The following is a 24,564-nucleotide window of genomic DNA, read 5'->3' as shown; positions in this document are numbered from 1 at the left end:
GCTGCAGGGCTGGAGCCAGGCTGGGAGAGCTGGGGGGGCTCACCTGGAGAGCAGAAGGATCCAGGGAGAGCTGGGGGGGCTCACCTGGAGAGGAGAAGGATCCAGGGAGAGCTGGGGGGGCTCACCTGGAGAGGAGAAGGATCCAGGGAGAGCTGGGAGGGCTCACCTGGAGAGGAGAAGGATCCAGGGAGAGCTGGGGGGGCTCACCTGGAGAGGAGAAGGATCCAGGCAGAGCTGGGGGGGCTCACCTGGAGAGGAGAAGGATCCAGGCAGAGCTGGGGGGGCTCACCTGGAGAGGAGAAGGATCCAGGGAGAGCTGGGGGGGCTCACCTGGAGAGGAGAAGGATCCAGGGAGAGCTCAGAGCCCCTGGCAGGGCCTGGAGGGGCTCCAGGAGAGCTGCAGAGGGACTGGGGACAAGGATGGAGGGACAGGAGCCAGGGAATGGCTCCCAGTGCCAGAGGGCAGGGCTGGATGGGAGATTGGGAATTGGGAATTCCTGGCTGGGATGGAATTCCCAGAGCAGCTGTGGCTGCCCCTGGATCCCTGGCAGTGCCCAAGGCCAGGTTGGATGGGGCTTGGAGCCTTTGCCCATAAAGCTGATCCCATTCCAAGCCCTGCCATGGGGCTCCTTTGGCTGTCCCTGGCTGCTCCAAGGAGCTGCCGTTAGGGCAGTGTGGAATAAAGGATTCACAGAGGATTAAATCCCCCTGAGCTCAATAATGTCAGATTTAAAGCATTAACTCAGCCCATCACTGGCAAAGCCTGCTTCCCTCTGGTGGGAGTCTTTCAGAGGCAGGGACAGGAGTCAGAGTCCCCCTGCTCTGCTCCCACCTGAGCTGCACATCCCAGTTCCTGCTGGGGAGCTGAACCCCAGGCTTGTTCAGAGGGCAGCCAGGAGACTTGTCCCAGCTCAGCAGTGGGTTTATCCTTCAAGCAGGGACATTTTCACTCACGTGTGACCTGGGATGGTTTTTCCTCCCCTAATTTAGCCCCTGTTTGGAGAGGCAGCTGAGGTACCTTGTGTGAGTGTGTGACTTTGGGGCACTCGGGGACTCTCAGCCCACCAGGGAGGCTCAGCAGTGCCCTGGCTCTTGCAGTGCCTCATGGGGGCTTGAAATGCTTCAGGTGTTGCTTTTCCTTATTTTTATGTGCTGGGAGGGTTGGAGGGGCTTCCCTTCCCTTGTGCTCTTGCTGTCAAATAGTGATTCTGCAAGGAGGACTTTCAGTACAAGGGTTTGGTGTTAGATGAGCCCTTCAGTAACAAACTGGTTTTATTTACAGTCTCCACACACAGTGCACTTCCCTTAACAGGGCAGCAAATGTCCTTCAAATGTCATTTGTTGTGACAGTGCAGGCCACTGAGGCTTCCTGTCCATCTCTGAGCTGTTGTTCTCTCAAGGCCTGTGGGCAGCTTTGTGTTTTCCAGCCTTAAAAGGAAGGGATGAGGGCTGAGGTTTCCCCTGTGCTGCAGAGGGGAAGGAATGGGGAGAGCAGAGAGAAAGAGCTGGGTTGGCTCCAGGTGTTTGGGGGCACCTTTATCCTCAGGGCAGGACCTGAGGTGGCACTCAGGGCTCTGGGCTGGGACAGGTTGGACTGGGTGATCCCAGGGGCCTTTTCCAGCCTCAGTGATGCCAGGACTGTGCCAGCCCTGCCCTTGCTCTGTCTCCAGCACCCTCGAGGGTGTGGAGCTGCTTGGCAAACACCATCATGAAGCTTTTCTTCGTTAAACGAGGAGGTGATGCTGTTCTGAGCTGGGATTTTATCCCTGATCCCACGTCCCACTGTGGTGGTGCAGCCTGGGGAAGGAGCTGTGCCAGGGGTGTGGGAGCCCCTCCAAGCCCATCAGGACACTTTGGACACTCTGAACACCCCACAGGAGCTCAGGGGGCATTCAGGCATTTGGGACAAACAGTGTTTCCCCCATTCAGAAAACCTGTAAGAATCAGAGAGTCATTTGGGCTGAAAAGGAAGTTTGTGGTTATCAGGTCTAATCATTAATTCAGCACTGCCAAGTCCACCACTAAACTGTGTCCCTGACAGCCACATTTTGTGTCTTTTGAATACTTTGAGGCATGGTGACTCCCCCACTTCCCTGGGCATCCTGTTCCAGTGCCCAGCAATCATTTCTGTGTGAAATTCTCTCCTGCTACTCCATCTAAACCTTCCCTGGAGCAACTGGATGTCATTTCCTCTTGTCCTCTAGCTGGGAGAAGGGACCAAACCCCACCTTTTGACAGCCTTCTTTCAGCTGGTTGTAAGGAGTAATAATAATGGTAATAATGATAATAATAGTGCCCTCCCCTCCTCCAGGCTAAGCCAGCCCAGCTCTTTCAGCTGCTCCTCGTGAGACTTTGCTCCTGCTCCTTTGCCAGCTCTGCTGCCCTTCCCTAGCAAAGCTGCTGGCAGGGAGCTCAGGGAAGCAGCGTGGCTGGGTTTGGGCCAAACTGTGCCAAACCTTTGCCAGGTGGCAGCGGAGGTTTGGCTTCCTCAGGAAGTGACTGTGAAGCAAATTCAAGCTTAAGCTATTTGTCAGCATTTTTCAGCATCAGGGTCCCCTGACAGAGTCACTCGGTAGGCACAAATCAAAGATTTTTCACTTAAATCCAGTGGCAGTGAGCACATCACAAGCACCAGTTGTGAGGAGTTAAGTGGAGTGTGGTATGGAAAAACTTTAATATAGAAAATTTTTAATTTTTTTACTGTAGGGCACTCAGAAGAAAACATAAGGTAAACAAAGTGACTCAGAGCTGACTTCAGGTTGTTCCTAGAAGTATTTAGTGTAATTTGAAACCAAACTGCTAGTTAGTTCGTGTGGACTTTTCCACATATTCCTGTGGAAGGTTTTTGGAGATAATTTGAGCAGGTCACCGTGCTTCACATTAAGAAAAAAACCCCAAAAGAACAAAGCAAACAAAGCAGGTTTTGATCTGGATTAAGCACAACTGGTTGCCAGAGGAGGCTGAGCCTAGCAAAAAGAAACCAGAAATTACAAATACGTCCAAGGAACAGAAGTAGCAGTGTACCAGCAAATCTTGGCTCAGTCGGTGAGCAGCAGCAAAGTGCAGCACCACGCTCTGAGAAGGGCCAAAATCCCTGGCAGCCTGGACTCAGCCAGACTCAGTGGCAGCAGCAGAGGTGGCTTTGCCATGGCAGAAATCCTGGGAGCTCCTGGTGGTGCCCTGCTGTGCCCCCTGCCCGGGCAGGAGGGGTGGGCATGGCTTCTCTTGGGGGTTTCCTCGTGGAGCTTTGGGGCTCCTGTGCAGCTGTGGGACCCTGACCTCCTCCCTGCCTGCTCTGGCTTCTTTTGGGATCTTTGTGGGGCTCCTGTGCAGCTGTGGGACCCTGACCTCCTCCCTGCCTGCTCTGGCTTCTTTTGGGATCTTCTTTGTGGGGCTCCTGTGCAGCTTTGGGACCCTGACCTCATCCCTGTGTGCTCTGGCTTCTTTTGGGATCTTCTTTGTGGGGCTCCTGTGCAGCTGTGGGACTCTGACCTCCTCCCTGTCTGCTCTGGCTTCTTTTGGTTTGTGGGGCTCCTGTGCAGCTGTGGGACTCTGACCTCCTCCCTGCCTGCTCTGGCTTCTTTTGGGATCTTTGTGGGGCTCCTGTGCAGCTTTGGGACCCTGACCTCCTCCCTGCCTGCTCTGGCTTCTTTGGGATCTTTGTGGGGCTCCTGTGCAGCTTTGGGACTCTGACCTCCTCCCTGCCTGCTCTGGCTTCTTTTGGGATCTTCTTTGTGGGGCTCCTGTGTAGCTTTGGGATTCTGACCTCCTCCCTGTCTGCTCTGGCTTCTTTTGGGATCTTTGTGGGGCTCCTGTGCAGCTTTGGGACTCTGATCTCCTCCCTGTCTGCTCTGACTTCTTTGTGGGGTCTTCTTTGTGGGGTCTTCTTTGTGGGGTCTTCTTTGTGGGGTCTTCTTTGTGGGGTCTTCTTTGTGGGGTCTTCTTTGTGGGGTCTTCCTTTTGGGGTCTTCCTTGTGGGCTGCTGTGCAGCTCTGGGACTGGCTAGCAGTGCTGAGGAGAGGGATGGGGGCTCAGTGTGATGATCCAAGAATCCACGTTTTTTGTGGAATAGAACTGTTTATAAACTTATTCTGGGAAGAGTGGTGGTGTTCTGCTGCAGTGGTTTGGTTAAAGGTCACAGAAACAAACTGGCACATTTTGGGCATCTCCTGCTCGCAGAGTTTGGTATCATTTTCTTTGCTGGCAAACCCCTCTGGCTGAATCTTCTCAATCTTGGTTTAACCCTCACAACTCTGTTTGCTCCTGCCAGGGCATCCTGTTGGCAAATCTCACCAATCTCACCGGGTGCAGTGCCCATCCTCTGTCCTGTGCCTCCCAAAATCCCCGCGTGTGACCTCTGCCCTGGCTGCCCTCCAGCCGCATCCCCAGCAGCTGGCCAGCGGGCACACGGTGGCACTGGGACAGTGGTGACGATGGTGACATTTCATCTCCAGCTGCATCCCCAGCAGCTGGCCAGCGGGCACACGGTGGCACTGGGGCAGTGGTGACAGTGGGAAATGGTGGCACTGGGACAGTGGTGGCACTGGGACAGTGGTGACAATGGGACAGGTGACAGTGGGACAATGGTGACATTTCATCTCCAGCTGCATCCCCAGCAGCTGGCCAGCGGGCACACGGTGGCACTGGGGCAGTGGTGACAGTGGGAAATGGTGGCACTGGGACAGTGGTGGCACTGGGACAGTGGTGACATTTCATCTCCAGCTGCATCCCCAGCAGCTGGCCAGCGGGCACACGGTGGCACTGGGACAGTGGTGACAGTGGGAAATGGTGGCATTCAAACAATAGTGACATTGGGACAGTGGTGACAATGGGAGAATGGGAAATTGTGACATTGAGACCATGGTGACAGTGGGAAATGGTGACATTGGGACATTGGTGACATTGGGATGGTGGTGGCAATGGGAAATGGTGACATTGGGACAGTGGGAAATGGTGACAGTGGGAAATGGTGACAGTGGGGAATGGTGACAGTGGGGAATGGTGACAATGGGAAATTCAGGGATGTAAGCTCCAAGATCAGAAATCGGAGTGGTTTGTAGGGGGTCACTCCTGGTTTTCCCCACAAAAATCCACCCCAGACACCAAAGCTCTCCTGGCCTGTGGGGCTGCTGTAATCCTGCTGGGATTGAGGGCAATCCTGGGATTCAGGACAATCCTGGGATTCAGGAGAATCCTGCTGGGATTGAGGGCAATCCTGGGATTCAGGACAATCCTGGGATTCAGGAGAATCCTGCTGGGATTGAGGGCAATCCTGGGATTCAGGAGAATCCTGCTGGGATTGAGGGCAATCCTGCTGGGATTGAGGGCAATCCTGCTGGGATTGAGGACAATCCTGCTGGGATTCAGGGCAGTCCTGGGATTCAGGACAATCCTGCTGGGATTGAGGGCAATCCTGCTGGGAGTGAGGGCAATCCTGCTGGGATTGAGGGCAATCCTGGGATTCAGGACAGTCCTGCTGGGATTAAGGGCAATCCTGCTGGGATTCAGGACAATCCTGCTGGGATTGAGGGCAATCCTGCTGGGATTGAGGGCAATCCTGCTGGGATTGAGGACAATCCTGCTGGGATTGAGGACAATCCTGCTGGGATTGAGGACAATCCTGCTGGGATTGAGGGCAATCCTGGGATTCAGGACAATCCTGCTGGGATTGAGGGCAATCCTGCTGGGATTGAGGGCAATCCTGCTGGGATTGAGGGCAATCCTGCTGGGATTGAGGGCAATCCTGCTGGGATTGAGGACAATCCTGCTGGGATTCAGGACAATCCTGCTGGGATTGAGGGCAATCCTGCTGGGATTGAGGACAATCCTGCTGGGATTCAGGACAATCCTGCTGGGATTGAGGGCAATCCTGCTGGGATTCAGGACAATCCTGCTGGAATTTGTTCGGACGGAGGGGTTGGGCTGGATTCCTGTGGGTCTCTTCCAGCTCAGGATATCCTGTGATTCTCTGGAGCTCTTTATTCTCCACTTGGAGCTGGCCTTGTCCAGGAGCTGCCTGGGAGGTTTGGAAGATGGTGGGAGCTCAGGGCCCTTTCAGAATGGCCGTGGTGGCTTTTGGTTGGACAAGTTTTCCTCTGATCCAGGAATTTTCTGTTTGAAGAAGCACCTCGGTGTCCTTCTGGACAGATACTGGAAATGAAACATCACAAATACAGTTTAGAGGGCAGGGATGGATGGGATATTGGGAATTAGGAATTGTTTCCTGGGAGGGTGCCCAGGGCAGCTGGGGCTGCCCCTGGGTCCCTGGCAGTGCCCAAGGCCAGGCTGGACACTGGGACAGTGGGAGGTGTCCCTGCCATGGCAGGGGTGGCACTGGGTGGGCTTTAGGGTCCCACCCAACTCGTTCTGGGATTGCAGTGTTGGTGCTGCCCTTGCTGAGTGGTGGCTCCAGCCCCGTGTCCCCATCCTGTCCCACCTTTCCAGCGTGGATTTCAGCAGGAGCAAGGCAGGAGTGCCCCTGGAGCTGCTGTGCCAGCAGAGCTGGAGTCCTCCCCTGTCCTCCCTCAAGCCCTTGCTGCTCTGCCAGCTGGGCAGGTGCCTGTCTGTGTCCCCAGGGAGGTTGGTGGCTCTGAGATGTCCCAGTTGGACAGGGAAGTCCTAGGAGGGAGGTGGCTCTGGGATGTCCCAGTTGGACAGGGAGATCCCCAGGGAGGGAGGTGGCTCTGGGATGTCCCAGTTGGACAGGGAAGTCCCAGGAGGGAGGTGGCTCTGGGATGTCCCAGTTGGACAGGGAAGTCCCAGGAGGGAGGTGGCTCTGGGATGTCCCAGTTGGACAGGTGCCTGTCCGTGTCCCCAGGAGGGAGGTGGCTCTGGGATGTCCCAGTTGGACAGGGAGCTCCCCAGGGAGGAAGGTGGCTCTGGGATGTCCCAGTTGGACAGGGAGGTCCCCAGGGAGGGAGGTGGCTCTGGGATGTCCCAGTTGGACAGGGAGCTCCCCAGGAGGGAGGTGGCTCTGGGATGTCCCAGTTGGACAGGGAAGTCCCAGGAGGGAGGTGGCTCTGGGATGTCCCAGTTGGACAGGGAGGTCCCCAGGGAGGGAGGTGGCTCTGGGATGTCCCAGTTGGACAGGGAGATCCCCAGGGAGGGAGGTGGCTCTGGGATGTCCCAGTTGGACAGGGAAGTCCCAGGAGGGAGGTGGCTCTGGGATGTCCCTTCCCTGCTGCTGCTCCAGCCCTTCCCGAGCCCTGTGACAGCTCAGTGTGAAATGTGGCCTTTAATGGCACCTGGCTTCTGATGCCAGGGGATTGTCCACTCCTCCCTGACCTCCTTTCAGCCTAAAACCTGGCCAGCATTTGGCTAATTGGATGAGTGGAGCAGATCCTGCAATCTGGGCCGAGTCCTTCCCCCCGGGGCTCCTGGCGCATTTTCTCGGGGTGGCTGAGCAGGAATTCCACATCCACTCGGGGCTTTTCCAGCTGGCCCACTTGTGTCCCAGGCTGGCCCACGGGGGTGATTCCCTGCTGGCAGGGAGCGGGCAGCCTCTGGAATGCTCTCCTGGGAAGGGATGGTGGGAGGGAACGGAGCCCCAGGAGGGGCTGGAGAATTCCTGAGGGAGCTGGGAAGGGGCTGGAGAGTTCCTGAGGGAGCTGGGAAGGGAATGGAGAGTTCCTGAGGAGCTGGGAAGGGAATGGAGAGTTCCTGAGGGAGCTGGGAAGGGGCTGGAGAGTTCCTGAGGAGCTGGGAAGGGGCTGGAGAGTTCCTGAGGGAGCTGGGAAGGGAATGGAGAGTTCCTGAGGAGCTGGGAAGGGGCTGGAGAGTTCCTGGGGGAGCTGGGAAGGGAATGGAGAGTTCCTGAGGAGCTGGGAAGGGAATGGAGAGTTCCTGAGGAGCTGGGAAGGGGCTGGAGAGTTCCTGAGGGAGCTGGGAAGGGGCTGGAGAGTTCCTGAGGAGCTGGGAAGGGGCTGGAGAGTTCCTGAGGGAGCTGGGAAGGGAATGGAGAGTTCCTGAGGAGCTGGGAAAGGGCTCAGCCTGGAGCAAAGGAGGCTCAGGGGGACCTTGTGGCTCTCACAGCTCCTGCCAGGAGGGGACAGCCAGGGGGGATTTGGGATCTATTCCCAGGGAACAGGGACAGGACAAGGGGAAATGGGCTCAGGCTGGGCCAGGGCAGGCTCAGGGTGGGCAGCAGCAGGAATTTTTGCCTGGAAAGGGAGCTCAGGCCTTGGAACTGCCCAGGGAAGTTGGGAGTGCCCATCCTGGAAGGGTTTAAAAGCCCTGTGGATGTGGCACTTGGGGACAGGGGCCAGCGGTGGCTTTGGCAGTGCTGGGGGATGGGTTGGACTCGGTGATCTCCAGGGATTTTCCCAATCCAATGGAGTCTGTAGTTTTTGGAGTCTCCTGGAGAGCAGGGCCCACTGCCACCGAGGAGCTGCAGGGACAGAAGTGGAGCAGCTCTGCCCTGCCTGAGGTTCCCTGGTGGGACCCAGCCTTCACCAGGGGTGCCTGGTGACAAATGAATCAATTGTGCTGCTGCTGCTCCAGGCTGAGCCACATGGAGCACACCCAGGGAGGGAAAGCTGGGGTGGCACAGTGCCCAGGAGGAAAATGCCCGGAGTTTGGGATGGTGGAAATGGCCCTGAGTGCCCTGTGGATGGGCTCTCAGCGCTGCTTCACTCCTCTCCTGATTTCACCAGCTGCGCTGAAAAGGTGACACGGAGGATGGACATGGAGGATGGAAATGGAGGATGGAAATGGAGGATGGAAATGGAGGTGTCCTTCATTTCTGGCCTTCCTGGGCTGCCAGCTTCAGATGCAGCTCCAGGCTGGTGGCACGGGGTGAGCTGTGTCCTGGGCAGAGTGTGAGGGGGCACAGCTCAGGGGCTGATGGAAACCAAAACCTGCACTGGCCTGGCTGAGATCTCTCCACAAACACCCCAGCTCTGCATCCTTCTGCTGTGGGCTCACAGCAGAGCTGGGGTGGGGTGGGAATGAGAGACTTTGAGTGCTCAGTTCTGGGGCTAAAAGTGAAAATAAACCCCACTCACGTCTTACAGAGCAACTGGGGCTGCCCCTGGATCCCTGCAGTGCCCAGGGCCAGGCTGGACACGGGCTTGGGGTGACCTGGGGTGCTGGAAGTGCCATGGCAGGGGTGGCACTGGATGGGCTTTAGGGCCCCTTCCCACCCAAACCATTCAGTGGTGGGAAGTGGTGACAGTGGGACAGTGGTGACAATGGGAAATGGTGACAGTGGTGACAGTGGGACAGTGGGAAATGGTGACAGTGGGGCACTGGTGACATTGGGACAGTTTTGTGCAAGTCAGGCTTTAAGATCACTTAAAAAGAGATTTTCCAGCATGGGGCCATCAGCTGGAGCCTCCAGAGCTGGAAGCAGGGATTTGTTCTAGGGCCTGGCAGAGCCTTTCCAGGAGAGCTGGGCTGGGATAACTGCTGGGATAACTGATGGAATAACTGATGGGATACCCTGCTAGGATAACTGATGGAATAACTGATGGGATACCCTGCTAGGATAACTGATGGAATAACTGCTGGGATGACCTGATGGAATAACTGATGGGATGGATATCCTGCTGGGATGGATATCCCTGCTGGGATAACTGCTGGGATGGATACCCTGCTGGGATACCCTGCTGGGATACCCTGCTGGGATAACTGATGGAATAACTGGTGGGATACCCTGCTGGGATGGATATCCTGCTGGGATAACTGCTGGGATGCCCTGCTGGAATAACTGGAATAACTGATGGGATGGATATCCTGCTGGGATGGATACCCTGCTGGGATACCCTGCTGGAATAACTGATGGGATGGATATCCTGCTGGGATAACTGCTGGGATGCCCTGCTGGAATAACTGGAATGACCGATGGGATGGATATCCTGCTGGGATGGATATCCTGCTGGGATAACTGCTGGGATGCCCTGCTGGAATACTCTCCTGGGATAAGCTGCTGTCCCTGAGGGAATGAGGGCCAGGTCCTGGAGGGCTGTGGGTTCTGCTCCAGGGAGGAGTGGGAGCTGCTCCTCTCCTGCAGAGTCACCCTGGGCTTTGTCTGAGCACTCTGGGCTGGGCCTGAGCCAGGCCTGGCTTTGATGTGCTGGGCTGGGGTCAGAAGCTGATGGTTCAGAGGAAACGAGACATTTCCTGCCCATCCTCCTCCCCAGCACAAATTCGGCCTGAAATATCCCAGTGACGTGGGGTGAGTGGCATCTGCCTGCTGCAGCCTGCAGCAGCTCCCTGCAGCTGCACTTCTGCCTGCCAGACCCCTGGGAGGGAGCTCAGGGACCCCAGGAGCCGGGCCACTGTGGCACTTCAACAAAAAAGCCATTTTTTGGGGCCAGACTTGGGAACTTTGTGTCTGCAGAGGGTTTCAAGCAGCCCCTTGTTGGAGTTGTGGATGCTGAGAATTCTGTGCTGGCAGACTCGGAGCCCCAGGAGAGCTCTGCACGTGGCCTGAGCCCTGGAGAGGCTTCCAAAATTCATTGAGAGCGCTGGGATTGTGGGTGTGGAGTTGGTTAGGAGTGTGTGATGTCACAGGGTGGAAAACTCAGAGTTTGGGGTTTTAGAATATAATAATATCTATACAGCTAAGATGGAGGTTTTAGGGCAGTGGCTTCTTCTTCATGGGTTTGGGTGATATTTTGCAATTGGACAGAAAAGACTTTGAGGGATCAGTTATTGGGTTAACAGTGAAAATAATCTAGGTGTCATTTCTTAATTAGATAATTTAGCCTTAAAAACCCTCTACCAAGAAATAGTTGGCCGTTTTGTGCCTTGTTAGTGAAAGACTGCTGTGAGACCTTAACATAAATTAAAATTAATAAACACTGAGTCTGAATGTGAACCATCATCTCAAGTACTTTCAATCCTGACCTCAACAGCAGCAGAAAAAAACCCATGAGATGGAGGTTTTGGTGCAGCTGAATGGAAATTCAGAATGCAAAGAAATAACTGCCATGAGATGGAGGTTTTGGTGCAGCTGGATGGAAATTCAGAATGCAAAGAAATAACTACCATGAGATGGAGGTTTTGGTGCAGCTGGATGGAAATTCAGCATGCAAAGGAATAACTGCCATGAGATGGAGATTTTGGTGCAGCTGAATGGAAATTCAGAATGCAAAGGAATAACTGCCAATAAATTGAGGTGTTGGTGCAGCTGAATGGAAATTCAGAATGCAAAGGAATAACTGGTTTTGGTGCAGCTGAATGGAAATTCAGAAATCAAAGGAATAACTGCCATGAGATGGAGATTTTGGTGCAGCTGAATGGAAATTCAGAATGCAAAGGAATAACTGCCAATAAATGGAGGTTTTGGTGCAGCTGGATGGAAATTCAGAATGCAAAGCAATAACTGCCAATAAATTGAGGTTTTGGTGCAGCTGGATGGAAATTCAGAATGCAAAGCAATAACTGCCAATAAATTGAGGTTTTGGTGCAGCTGGATGGAAATTCAGAATGCAAAGGAATAACTGCCAATAAATGGAGGTTTTGGTGCAGCTGGATGGAAATTCAGAATGCAAAGGAATAACTGCCATGAGATAGAGGTTTTGGTGCAGCTGGATGGAAATTCAGAATGCAAAGCAATAACTGCCAACAAATGGAGGTTTTGGTGCAGCTGGATGGAAATTCAGAATGCAAAGCAATAACTTCCTCTCGATCTGCTCTTTCTTGCCAGGTCCTGGAGAAATATCCCAACACACCCATGAGCCATAAGGAGATCCTTCAAGTTATCCAGAAAGAAGGACTTAAGGAAATCAGGTGAGTTGAGTTAAGCAGGAAATCCCAGTGATGCCCTGGTTCCAGCTTGGTGCAGTTTGCTGCTAACCCTCAGCTCCTGAGGAGTTTTGGGGCTGAAATATGTCAGGTTTGGAGTTTGGGTCCTGTTTCCAAACAGCTCCCAGGTGTTTTTCCCCACTGAGCTGGGTATGGTCATCCCTGATTCCCAGGTGTGCAGGGCTTGGCTGCAGCTCCTTTAGATAAAAAAAAAGCTCCTTTATAGGATAAACCAGCCCTGGTCAGGGGCTTCAGGGACTGAAGGAAACATAACAAATTTTAATTTCTGCTTTAAAAAAGAAGTGAATGGTCAGTTTGACCTCAGAGCAGCCTCAGTTAAAGATTCTTATCTGGAAAAGTGGATTCCAGGTGCTGTTCTCCCTTGTGGTACCTGCAGGGGAGTGTGGTTATTCCTTAGGGACACTCCTGGTCCCTGGAGCAGCCTGGTGGGATGCTGGGCAGAGCAGAGCCAGCTCCATGAAACCCATCTGGGTTTCACAGAGTGCTCCTGAGCTGCTCAGCTGGGCTCCAGAACCCTGGAATCCTGCTGGGAATCAGCTCTCCCAGGCATCAGTGAGGAGCAGTAATCCATGTGAAGGGCAAAGCATTTCTTCAGTTTTCTGAGAGCAAAGAAAAAGAGAGGGGCATAAAGAGGATGGGCTGGGCTTGCTTATCTATTTTGGAATTAAGCAGCCATCCTAAATTTGGCTTAATTGTGTTTTCCACTCCCCTTTGCCAGCTGGATGCAGCAATCCTTGTGCTTTGCAGGAAATAGTCAGGGGCCACTGCAGGAGCTGTGCTGTCCCACCGGAGCTGGGGATTAGCTCCCAGGGCTGTCAGCTCTGGGAAATGTGGGATTTATCCATCACGGGGACCCCAGGGGAGCTCCTTCAGCTCCTGGGGAGTGACCAAAGGGAGGGAGGGAGGGACAGCCAGGCTTTGGGGGCAGCTGCACTTCTGTGCTAGACAGGGTTAAACCAGACAGACAGACAGGGTTCAACCAGACAGACAGGGTTAAACTAGACAGGGTTAAACTAGACAGGGTTAAACCAGACAGACAGGGTTAAACCAGACAGACAGACAGGGTTAAACCAGACAGATAGGTTTAAACCAGACAGGGTTAAACCAGACAGACGGGGTTAAGCTAGACAGGGTTAAACCAGACAGACAGGGTTAAACTAGACAGGGTTAAGCAAGACAGACAGGGTTAAACCAGACAGGGTTAAACCAGACAGACAGGGTTAAACCAGACAGGGTTAAACTAGACAGGGTTAAACACTAGACAGACTGTTAAACCAGGCATTGTTCAACCAGGCGTTGTTAAACCAGACAGACTGTTAAACTAGACAGTGTTAAACTAGACAGACAGTGTTAAAAACTAGACAGGGTTAAACCAAATTCACCAGCTGCAGCTCAGTCAGCCCGAGGGCACTGGTCAGACTGGAGCTCACTGGTCAGACTGGAGATGGACAGGTCAGCCTGGAGGGGCACTGGTCAGACTGGAGGGGCACTGGTCAGCCTGGAGTTGGACTGGTCAGCCTGGAGATGGACTGGTCAGCCTGGAGGGGCACTGGTCAGACTGGAGTTGGACTGGTCAGACTGGAGTTGGACTGGTCAGACTGGAGTTGGACTGATCAGCCTGGAGCTCACTGGTCAGCCTGGAGTTGGACTGGTCAGCCTGGAGTTGGACTGGTCAGACTGGAGGGGCACTGGTCAGACTGGAGGGGCACTGGTCAGACTGGAGGGACACTGGTCAGACTGGATTTGGACTGGTCAGCCTGGAGCTCACTGGTCAGACTGGAGGGACACTGGTCAGACTGGATTTGGACTGGTCAGCCTGGAGCTCACTGGTCAGACTGGAGGGACACTGGTCAGACTGGATTTGGACTGGTCAGCCTGGAGCTCACTGGTCAGCCTGGTGGCAGAGCACAAGGACAGCAAACAGCCAGCACTGACCCTGATGAAGCTTTTTACTAAAATCCTGTGGTTTGGGGGCAGAGCCCCGGGCAGGAGCCCAGGTGGGACTCAGAAGATCCAGCCTGTGCCTGCTCAGGGCAGATTTTGGACAAACAGCCACAAAAAGCAGAGCAGAAATGCAGCTGTGCCTTTCATCCTTCTCACCCTCCTCCTTTTAGAGCTGATGTGGGGCTGGGCTCAGCTCGGGGAGTTGTTTTCCTCTCTGAAGGAGCTGCCTTGAGCTGCAGGATCTCCAGTCCCAGAGGTGTTTGTGGGAGCAGCCAGGTGGGAAACTCCAATTTCAGCTCTTCCCCTTGGCCACACTGGGATGCTGGGCAGGGACCTTTGCTTTTCAATATTCAAATATATTTTTGGTGTATTTAACTTACAGAACTATAAATTTTATATATATATATATATATATTTATAAATGTATATTTATATAAAGAAATACATTTATAATATATATTTGAAATACAAAAGTATCTATTTAGATAGACATTATTTTGGTGCAATAAGGCTTTCTTTAGGTTAAAAGCTGAAGGATGGTCACATTCGAAGCAATTAAATTGTAGTCAGGGCCAGGATTTGTGCTGAGTTGGGCTTCTGGTCAGGCACAGATGACCAGAATGACAAGACAGCCTTGACACGAAGCAGCTTTTATGAAATGAGGATTCCTGGCAGGGAGGAACAAAAGCTGCCAGGTGAGCGTGTGGAGCTCCCACGTTGGGAATTCAGGGAGAGCCTCTGGCAGTGGCTGAGGGGCTGAGGCTGGTCCCAGTGCAGCTGGCTCTTAAACAAACCCAAGTGCAGATGAATTTGGGAGCGGAGCACTCCCAGGCAGCTCCTCACCCCAAAACCCTGCCAGCTGGGATTTGGGGCGTGTTGGTTGTGGGCTGGAGCTGCCCAGCCCGGGAGGGACAGGAGGGATGAGTTAACATCACCTTTCACAGCAGCCTTTTGGAAATGCCAGCTCAGGAGAGCTCTGGAAGGGACAAGTGGCCTTCCCCCAGCCTGGGGAGGAGGCAGAGGCATGGGGAGCCCAGCTGGGGTGCTTTTCCTCTTCTCCAGGACAGTCCCTGGGCAGGAGCTGCTGGGGGAGAGCTCAGAGGGCTTGGAAGCTCCAGGTCTGGTCTGGAGGGTTTGGAATGGCAGGAAATCAGGATTTCTGCCACGTGCAGGACAGTCTGGGGGGGTTTGGATGAGAGCAGGGCTTTCCCAAGGTTGTTTAGCAGCAGTGCAGAGCCCAGGGGGATGCTGGCTGACCCCAGCTGGAATTAGGATTTTACCCTGTTACTCAGGGGATTTCAGTGGTGACATTGGTGAAGGTGAGGCCGGGACTCAAGGAGTTGAGTCTGCATTCTTCAGACATCCCAAACTCCCTTTTTTCATGTGATCTGTCACCCCCTTCTCCCTGTTTGCCTGCTGCGACAGGCTGCCCTGCTCCCTGGAGAGCCTCCACGGGTGCTTGCGTCCTTCCCACGGGATCCTTTCCATGGAATCCATGGAAAAATGGCCCTGGGTGGGCTGCAGGACCTGCCCCACATCCCAGCTGGGTGCCCTGGGGGAGCCTGGCACTCAATACACTCAATACCTCAGTTACATCAATACACTTCAAATACATCAAAATTTATATACAAATACACTCAATATGTACAATTACATCAATACACCTCAAATACCTCAAAATTTATATACAAATACACTCAATACCTCAATTACATCAATACACCTCAAATACCTCAAAATTTATATACAAATACACTTAATACCTCAATTACATCAATACACCTCAAATACCTCAAAATTTATATACAAATACACTTAATACCTCAATTACATCAATACACCTCAAATACATCAAAATTTATATACAAATACATTCAATATATACAATTACATCAATACACCTCAAATACCTCAAAATTTATATACAAATATATTCAATACCTCAGTTGTATCAATACACCTCAGCCCTGGGAATGTTCCCCTGGGGAAGGGAAGGATCCAGGGAATCCTCAGAGCCCTGGGAATGTTCCCCTGGAGAAGGGAAGGATCCAGGGAATCCTCAGAGCCCTGGGAATGTTCCCCTGGAGAAGGGAAGGATCCAGGCAGAGCTCAGAGCCCCGGGAATGTTCCCCTGGAGAAGGGAAGGATCCAGGCAGAGCTCAGAGGGCCTGGAGGGGCTCCAGGAGAGCTGCAGAGGGACTGGGGGTGTGCAATGATGAATCCTCCTCAGGTGTGTCCTCCCTCCCCTGGGATCCCAAACCTGGGATGTGGCTCTGCTGGAAGTGGGGAGGGGGTGTCCTCCCTCCCCTGGGATCCCAAACCTGGGATTTGGTTGTGCTGGAAGTGGGGAGGGGGTGTCCTCCCTCCCCTGGGATCCCAAACCTGGGGTGTGGCTCTGCTGGAAGTGGGGAGGGGGTGTGCAGTGACGAGTTCATTGTTTTGCTGAAGTTGTTAAAGGGGTCTTTCTCTCCTTTTTTTGGGCTGCACTCCACCTGCAGAAGGTAAGACCAGAGCCAGCACTGCTCGTGTCCAGCTCCTCCCCTAACACCCCCCCTGGCATTCCCTAATCCAGAGCTGCTCCTGCCCTGCTCCAGGGAGTAACCCCGGAGTAACCCCTGCTGCTCTCCCCTGCCTCCAGCTGGGAACCCGGGGCTTGGGAGCTCCTTCCTGGCCGTGTCCTGTCCTGCTGCCTGTGTGGGTTTGCATGTGGGCTTCGTGCTGCTTGTGGGGTGCTGCATGTTGGGGGTGTCACTGGCAAGGAGCTGCTCCCCTGCCCCTGTCCTGCTGCTGGCACTGCCAGCCTGGCACTGGGGTGGCTGCACCCCTCAGCAAAGAGCTCCTGGCTCACAGGAGAGGGGGAACGGGGGGAAAAGCTGGGAAATGCTGCCCCGAGTGCCTGTGGCAGCTGGATCCGGGCTGAGGTGGGAAATGGTTCCTGGGGATGCCTTTGGTCTGGAGCTTCCCTTGGTGCCTTGGGAAGGCTGAGCTAGAACAGGAGAAATCAAATCCAAAACCAGGAGAAAGGGCAATCAAATCCAGAATCAGGAGAAAGGGCAATCAAATCCAGAATCAGGAGAAAGGGCGGTCAAATCCAGAATCAGGAAAAAAGGCCGGTCAAATCCAGAATCAGGAGAAAGGGCAATCAAATCCAAAATCAGGAGAAAGGGCAATCAAATCCAGAATCAGGAGAAAGGGCAATCAAATCCAGAATCAGGAGAAAGGGCAATCAAATCCAGAATCAGGAGAAAGGGCAATCAAATCCAGAATCAGGAGAAAGGGCAATCAAATCCAGAACCAGGAGAAAGGGCAATCAAATCCAAAATCAGGAGAAAGGGCAATCAAATCCAAAACCAGGAGAAAGGGCAATCAAATCCAGAATCAGGAGAAAGGCCAGTCAAATCCAGAATCAGGAGAAAGGCCAGTCAAATCCAGGTGCCCAGTGCTGCATTTTGGCCACAATAACCCCCTGCAGTGCTCTTGGCTGGGGACAGAGGGGCTGGACAGTGCCCAGGCAGAGAGGGACCTGATGGGCAGCAGGCTGGACATGAGCCAGTGGCTCCTGGCCAGCATCAGGAATGGTGTGGCCAGCAGGAGCAGGGAGGTCATTCTGTCCCTGGCACTGGTGAGGTCACACCCCGAGGGTTGTGTCCAGCTCTGGCTCCTCAGGTTGGGAAGGACGCTGGGATTTGTCCAGAGGGGACAACGAGGCTGGAGAGGGGCTGGGGACACAGACCCTGTGAGGAACCCCTGAGGGAGCTGGGGGTGCTCAGCCTGGAGAAAAGGAGACTCAGGGGTGACCCCAGCACTCCCCACAGCTCCTGACAGTGGCTGTGCTCAGCTGGGGTTGGGCTCCTTCTCCAGGAACTGACAGAACCAGAGGTCACAGCCTCAAGCTGTGGAATTCCAAGGGGAATTCAGGCTGGATATCAGGGAACAGTTCTTCCCAGGAAGGTGATAAAGTTCTGGGATGGCAGCCCGGGGAGGTGGGGGAGTCCCCATCCCTGGGTGTGTTTAACAAAGCCTGGGTGTGGCACTGGGTGCCAGGGCTGGGTTGAGGGGTTGGGGTTGGGTTGGACTCGATGGTCTTGGAGGTCTCTTCCAACCTGGTGATCCTGGGAATTCTGTGACAATGACAGAATCTGGTTCCTAGGGCTGGTTTTGGGCAGCTGCTGCAGTCCAGGTGAGCAGAGGCAGCCCAGGTGCAGAACACGGGCAGTGGGAGAAGGGAATCGGGGAATGCTGGGGGATGCTGGGCACAGAGGCAGCAGAGACCCAGCAAGGGCTGCAGTCATCCCATCCCATCATCCCATCCCATCATCCCATCCCATCATCCCATCCCATCATCCCATCCCATCATCCCATCCCATCATCCCATCCCATCATCCCATCCCATCATCCCATCCCATCATCCCATCCCATCATCCCATCCCATTATCCCATCCCATTATCCCATCCCATTATCCCATCCCATTATCCCATCCCATTATCCCATCCCATTATCCCATCCCATTATCCCATCCCATTATCCCATCCCATTATCCCATCCCATTATCCCATCCCATTATCCCATCCCATTATCCCACCCATTATCCCACCCATTATCCCATCCCCATCCCATTCTCCCATCCCCATCCCCATCCCCATCCCCATCCCCATCCCCATCCCCATCCCATCCCATCCCATCCCATCCCATCCCATCCCATCCCATCCCATCCCATCCCATCCCATCCCATCCCATCCCATCCCATCCCATCCCATCCCATCCCATCCCATCCCATCCCATCCCATTCTCCCATCCCATCCCATTATCCCATTATCCCATTATCCCATTATCCCACCCATCATCCCATCCCATTTTCCCACCCATCATCCCATCCCGTTCCACCCCCAGGGGTGACCCTCAGCCCAGCCTCCTGTGGGGCTGCTGGTGAGCAGAGACTGCCCGGGCCGAGGGCAGCCCCGGCTGGGGCCCAGGAGAACATCTCGAGCTCTTCCCCTCAGGGTCAGGCAGGTCCCAGCAGCTTTGGGGTCACCTGAGTGCTGGGGGGGCATCCGGCCTTGGTTTCGTGTCCTTCTGGGGCTGGTTTGGTGGGGCTGTAAATCTGGGGTTCCCGTGTCCAGTTTGGGGTTCTGTGTCCAGTTTGGGATCCCTGTGTCCAGTTTGGGGTTCCTATGTCCAGTTTGGGGATCCTGTGCCCAGTTTGAGGTTCCCATGTCCAGTTTGGGATCCCTGTGACCAGTTTGGGATCCCTGTGACCAGTTTGGGGTTCCTGTGTTCAATTTTTGGTTCCCATGTCCAGTTTGGGGTTCCCATGTCCACTTTGGGGTTCCCATGTCCAGTTAGGAGGTTCCTGTGTCCAGTTTGTGGTTCCCATGTCCAGTTAGGAGGTTCCCGTGTCCAGTTTGTGGTTCCCATGTCCAGTTAGGAGGTTCCTGTGTACAATTTGGGGTTCCCATTTCCAGTTTGTGGTTCCCATGTCCAGTTAGGAGGTTCCTGTGTACAATTTGGGGTTCCCATTTCCAGTTTGTGGTTCCCATGTCCAGTTAGGAGGTTCCTGTGTACAATTTGGGGTTCCCATTTCCAGTTTGGGGTTCCCATGTCCAGTTAGGAGGTGCAGACCCGAACCAGGAGGGGATTTTGGTTTGCTTTTCCCGGGATTGCAGCGTCCCTGCCCCGTTTCCCTTTGCTGACCGTGCCGGCTTCAGCTTGAATCCCCTGAGAGAGGGGCTGGCTCTGCGCTCCTGCCCGGGGCTGGGGGGCTGCTTGGGGGGCTGGGGGTGCCCGGGGGCTGGGGGTCTGCCCGTGCCCTGGGGGACTCCCTGTCCTGGGGGTCTGCTCGTGCCCTGGGGGGGCTCCATGCCCTGGGGGGATCCTTGCCCATGCCCCTGGTTGGCTGCCTATGCCATGGGGGGCTCCCTGCCCTGGGGGGCTCCATGCCCATGCCTGGGGGTTCCCTGCCCGTTCCTGGGGGGCTCCATGCCCATTCCTGGGGGCCTCCGTGCCCGGGGGTCTCCATGCCTGTGCCCTGGGGGGCTCCTTGCCCATGGGACTCCGTGCCTGGGGGGCTCCCTGTCCATGGGGGCTCCCTGCCCGGGGGTCTCCATGCCTGGGGGGCTCCCTGCCTGGGGGTCTCCGTGCCTGGGGGGCTCCCTGCCCGGGGGTCTCTGTGTCCATGGGGGCTCCTTGCCCGTGGGGTCTCTGTGTCCGTGGGGTCTCCCTGCCCGGGGTCTCCGTGCCTGGGGGTCTCTGTGTCCGTGGGGTCTCTGTGTCCATGGGGTCTCTGTGCCCGGGGGTCTCCGTGCCTGGGGGTCTCTGTGTCCGTGGGGTCTCTGTGTCCATGGGGTCTCTGTGCCCGGGGGTCTCCGTGCCTGGGGGTCTCTGTGTCCGTGGGGTCTCTGTGTCCGTGGGGTCTCCCTGCCCGGGGGTCTCTGTGTCCGTGGGGTCTCTGTGTCCGTGGGGTCTCTGTGTCCGTGGGGTCTCCCTGCCCGGGGGTCTCTGTGTCCGTGGGGTCTCTGTGTCCGTGGGGTCTCTGTGTCCGTGGGGTCTCCCTGCCCAGGGGTCTCTGTGTCCGTGGGGTCTCCCTGCCCGGGGGTCTCCATGCCTGGGGAAGCTCCCTGCCCGGGGGTCTCCGTGCCCGGGGGGCTCCCACCGACCCTGCCCATCTCTCTCCGCAGCGGGACGTCCCCCCTGGCCTGCCTGAATGCCATGCTGCACACCAACTCCCGCGGCGAGGAGGGCATCTTCTACAAGGTCCCGGGCAGGATGGGCGTCTACACCCTCAAGGTGAGTGCCAGCCCCACTGGGTCCCAGGCAGGGTGGGCATTACACCCTCAAGGTGAGTGCCAGCCCCATCAAGGTGAGTGCCAACCCATCAAGGTGAGTGCCAGCCCCTCCAGGTGAGTGCCAGCCCCACCAGGTGAGTGCCAACCTATCAAGGTGAGTGCCAGCCCCTCCAGGTGAGTGCCAACCCATCAAGGTGAGTGCCAGCCCCCCAAGGTGAATGCCAGCCCCTCCAGGTGAGTGCCAGCCCCACCAGGTGAATGCCAGCCCCCCAAGGTGAGTGCCAACCCATCAAGGTGAGTGCCAGCCCCTCCAGGTGAGTGCCAGCCCCCCAAGGTGAGTGCCAGCCCCACCAGGTGAGTGCCAGCCCCTCCAGGTGAGTGCCAACCCATCAAGGTGAGTGCCAGCCCCCCAAGGTGAGTGCCAGCCCCTCCAGGTGAATGCCAGCCCCACCAGGTGAGTGCCAGCCCCACCAGGTCCCGGGTAGGGTGGGTGTTACACCCTCAAGGTGAGTGCCAGCCTGGGGCACTGCTTGAAAAGGCTGGGGCAAGGTGCCAGCGTGCCCTGGGCTGGAAATCCCCAAAGGGGATTAAGGGTTTTCTGGTTCAGATGTGGGGGAAATGAAAATGAAATAAAATAAAATGAAAATAAATGAAAAGAAAATAAAATCTCTGAAATAAAGTAAGTGAAAATAAAATAAATTAAAATGAAATAAATAAAATAATGAAATGAAATTAAATGAAATAAAATAAATGAAAATAAAATCTCTGAAATAAAGTAAGTGAAAATAAAATAAAATGAAATAAATAAAATAATGAAATGAAATTAAATGAAATAAAATAAATGAAAATAAAATAATATTATGAAATAAAATAAAATAATTAAATTAAATTAAAAATAAAATAAAATATGTGAAAGTAAATTAAAATACAATAACATGAAATAAAATAAAATAAAAAACAATTGCATGAAATAAAAGAATGAAATGAAATCTATGAAATAAAGGAAAATAAAATATATGAAACAAAATAAAATATATGAAATTAAATAAATTAAAATAAAATAAAATATATGAAATGAAATAAAAGAAAAGAAAATAAAAATGAAATACATTAAATAAAAGAAATTAAAAGAAAATAAAAGTTTTTAAAACACCCCTCAGTTACCCCATCTCTAGATCAAAAAAAACCTCAATCCAACAGGATCGAGTCCGAGCTGTGCCCGATCCCTTCCTGGTCCCAGCCCATCCCAGAAGGGAAGGAATAATTAAAATTAAAATGTTAATGAAGGCCCAGCCCTGAGTGGTCACTGCAGCTCTTCAGCCACTCTGCACCGTGCTGTGGCTGTTCCTGTCCGGGAAGGGAAGGAGTAATTAAATTAAAGTGTTAATGAAGGCCCAGCCCTAAGTGGTCACTGCAGCTCCTCACCCACTCTGCACCATGCTGGCGGCTGTTCCTGTCCCAAAAGGGAAAGAATAATAATTAAAATGTTAATGAAGGCCCAGCCCTAAGTGGTCACTGCAGCTCTTCGGTGCTGGTGGCTGTTCCTGTCCCAGAAGGGAAGGAGTAATTAAAATTAAAGTGTTAATGAAGGCCCAGCCCCAAGAGGGTCACCTCACTGCCCTCAGCTCCTGTCTAGAGATGGGAAATCACCTTATCCTCAGTGTCAGTCACAGAGGGAATAAGGGGGAATTGCCTTTAAAAAGAAGCTGTGTTTTATTAAACACTAGGAGGAAGCTGGCTCACAGCATTCCTGATTTGGGGTGGATTTGTCTCTGGTGCCCACCCAGTGACACCTTCCACTGTCCCAGGGTGTCCCGGTGTGCAGCCCGGCCTCAGGCACTGCCAGGGATCCTTGTGGGAACCCCAGCCTTGCTCTGGAGTCCCATGTGGTGGTGAGATTCCTCCTCCAAGCCGTGCTTCCAAAGAAAAACTGTGCAGGCTCTTGCTGTTCAGTCTCAAGGCAGTTTATTGTTGGTTATCTAAAAGATTTTCTCCTTGAGCTGCTGTGGTTTGCTCAGCAGCCCAGGCAGAGGCACACACACACCCTGACATCCTCTCTGACTCCCGACTGCTTCTTCTCTCCCTGCCCAGGGCTGCTGCTGTCTTTTATATGATATATTACGTGTTACATGTTTATAGTTTTCCCCCAATACCTACTACCTGTATTAAAAAGTGCTTTCCTACTCTAAACCAATCTGTGAGTGCCAACATCACCAAGAACATGGAGGTAAGGAAAAAGAAGGAAGAAGGATGGGTTCAGCCCACTTTCCTCCATCTTAGAACTTCTGACCCCCATGCGCAAAGTAAAAACCCTCCTGTACAAGTGTTAAAACCCCCCTGTACAATACTAAAAAAAATCTCCTCTCTGTTTTGTAACTACTTTTACTATACTCTCCAACCTTTTGTGACTGCTTGTTCCACCTCCAAAGTTGGTAAATCATTCCATGGCTCAAACTCAAAATCACAACTGTTTCCAGCTGCCTGTCAGGGTCTAAAATGCTTCTGACCAAGGCCTGGAACCTCTAAAAATGTCTGAGAGACATTTTGAGTTCCAGCAATCCTAATCGCTGAATTCCCCAATTCCCAGTCTCCCCTCCAGCCCTGCCCTCTGGCACTGGGATCCATCCCCTGGGTGCCGTCAGTGGGGCTGGGGATGGGGAATCAGGGAAGGGCAGGGTGGGAGGTGGCGATGGGGACAGCGTTCAGGACGTGTCCCCTGCCCTCAGGAGGGACCCACCTGAGGGGTGGCTTTGGGGCCAGCACTGTGGGGCACTCGGAGGGTCGCACGTTTGGAGCAAACCCGTGTGTTTTTGGGGTTCTGTGCCCGGCACGGGGTGACCCCGCTGTGCTCTGTGTCTCCTGGAGGGTCACACGTGGGGAGCAAACCCGTGTGTTTTTGGGGTTCTGTGCCTGGGCAGGGTGACCCCGCTGTGCTCCGTGTCTCCTGGAGGGTGGCACGTGGGGAACAAACCCGTGTGTTTTTGGGGTTCTGTGCCCAGCACGGGGTGACCCCGCTGTGCTCCGTGTCTCCTGGCAGAAGGACATCCCCGAGGGGCTGAAGGAGCTGTCGGAGGGCTCGGAGGAGAGCAGCGATGCCCACTCTGACTCGCAGAGCTCGGAGCGCAGCAGCTCCAGCAGCGACGCCTGCGCCGCCAAGGACAGGAGGAAGAGCAGGTGGAAGAGGAAAGGTGAGTTCCTGCCTGGGGAAAAGGAAAGGAAAGGTGAGCTTCTTCCCGGGGAGGGAGAGCAGGTGGAAAAGGAAAGGTGAGCTCCTGCCCGGGGAAAAGGAAAGGAAAGGTGAGCTCCTGCCCGGGGAAAAGGAAAGGAAAGGTGAGCTCCTGCCCGGGGAAAAGGAAAGGAAAGGTGAGCTCCTGCCCGGGGAGGGAAAAGGAAAGGAAAGGTGAGCTCCTGCCCGGGGAAAAGGAAAGGAAAGGTGAGCTCCTGCCCGGGGAGGGAAAAGGAAAGGAAAGGTGAGCTCCTGCCCGGGGAAAAGGAAAGGTGAGCTCCTGCCCGGGGAGGGAAAAGGAAAGGTGAGCTCCTGCCCGGGGAAAAGGAAAGGAAAGGTGAGCTCCTGCCCGGGGAGGGAAAAGGAAAGGTGAGCTCCTGCCCAGGGAAAAGGAAAGGTGAGCTCCTGCCCAGGCAGGGAAGAGGAAAGGTGAGCTCCTGCCCAGGGAAAAGGAAAGGTGAGCTACTGCCTGGGGAGGGAGAGCAGGTGGAAAAGGAAAGTTCCTGCCCGGGGAGGGGAGCTGTGACCTGGGCAGGGTCAGGGTTTTCCCAGCACATCTCTGGCCTCAGCATGGCCCCAGCTCAGCTGCTGCTGCTGCTGCTGCAGGTGTGGAGGCCTCCAGGTGGGCAGGAACATGAGTGCCATGGTTTAGGAAGGAGCCTCCTCTGAAATGGATAGTAAAAGGGTTTTTAAATCATGGGGATTTAGGGTTAAAAGGAAAATTAAGCTTAGTAGGCCCTGAAAAAAAAAACAAACAAAAAACCCTACGTACATGTAGGCCTTGTACCTTGCTAGAATTGCACCTGTGTAGCTAGTACATGATAAATAATGTAATTGTTAGA

General features: G+C 54.1%; 1 protein-coding gene across 10 annotated transcripts in view; it reads left to right on the top strand.

The window, feature by feature from the left end:
* The window catches only part of ASXL2 (ASXL transcriptional regulator 2), a 55,677-nt gene that overhangs the window by 10,263 nt on the left and 20,850 nt on the right, over positions 1-24,564 (top strand). The window contains exons 2-5 of one of the 10 annotated variants that reach the window (XM_085574220.1): positions 11,651-11,733; positions 16,212-16,214; positions 20,389-20,497; positions 23,534-23,684. In XM_085574220.1, the coding sequence (XP_085430346.1) occupies positions 11,651-11,733; positions 16,212-16,214; positions 20,389-20,497; positions 23,534-23,684 (346 nt within the window). Of the gene's footprint in view, positions 1-9,489; positions 11,735-13,573; positions 16,215-20,388; positions 20,550-20,610; positions 23,685-24,564 lie in introns of those variants that run through there. The other 9 variants (XM_085574219.1, XM_085574217.1, XM_085574222.1 and 6 more) reach the window with 9 other exon arrangements.

Source organism: Lonchura striata, chromosome 3, assembly GCF_050655825.1.
Source record: "Lonchura striata isolate lonStrDom1 chromosome 3, ASM5065582v1, whole genome shotgun sequence".
NCBI lineage: Eukaryota > Metazoa > Chordata > Aves > Passeriformes > Estrildidae > Lonchura > Lonchura striata.
The sequence above is the reverse complement of the archived record's forward strand: the minus strand, read 5'-3'. Positions and strand labels throughout refer to the sequence as shown.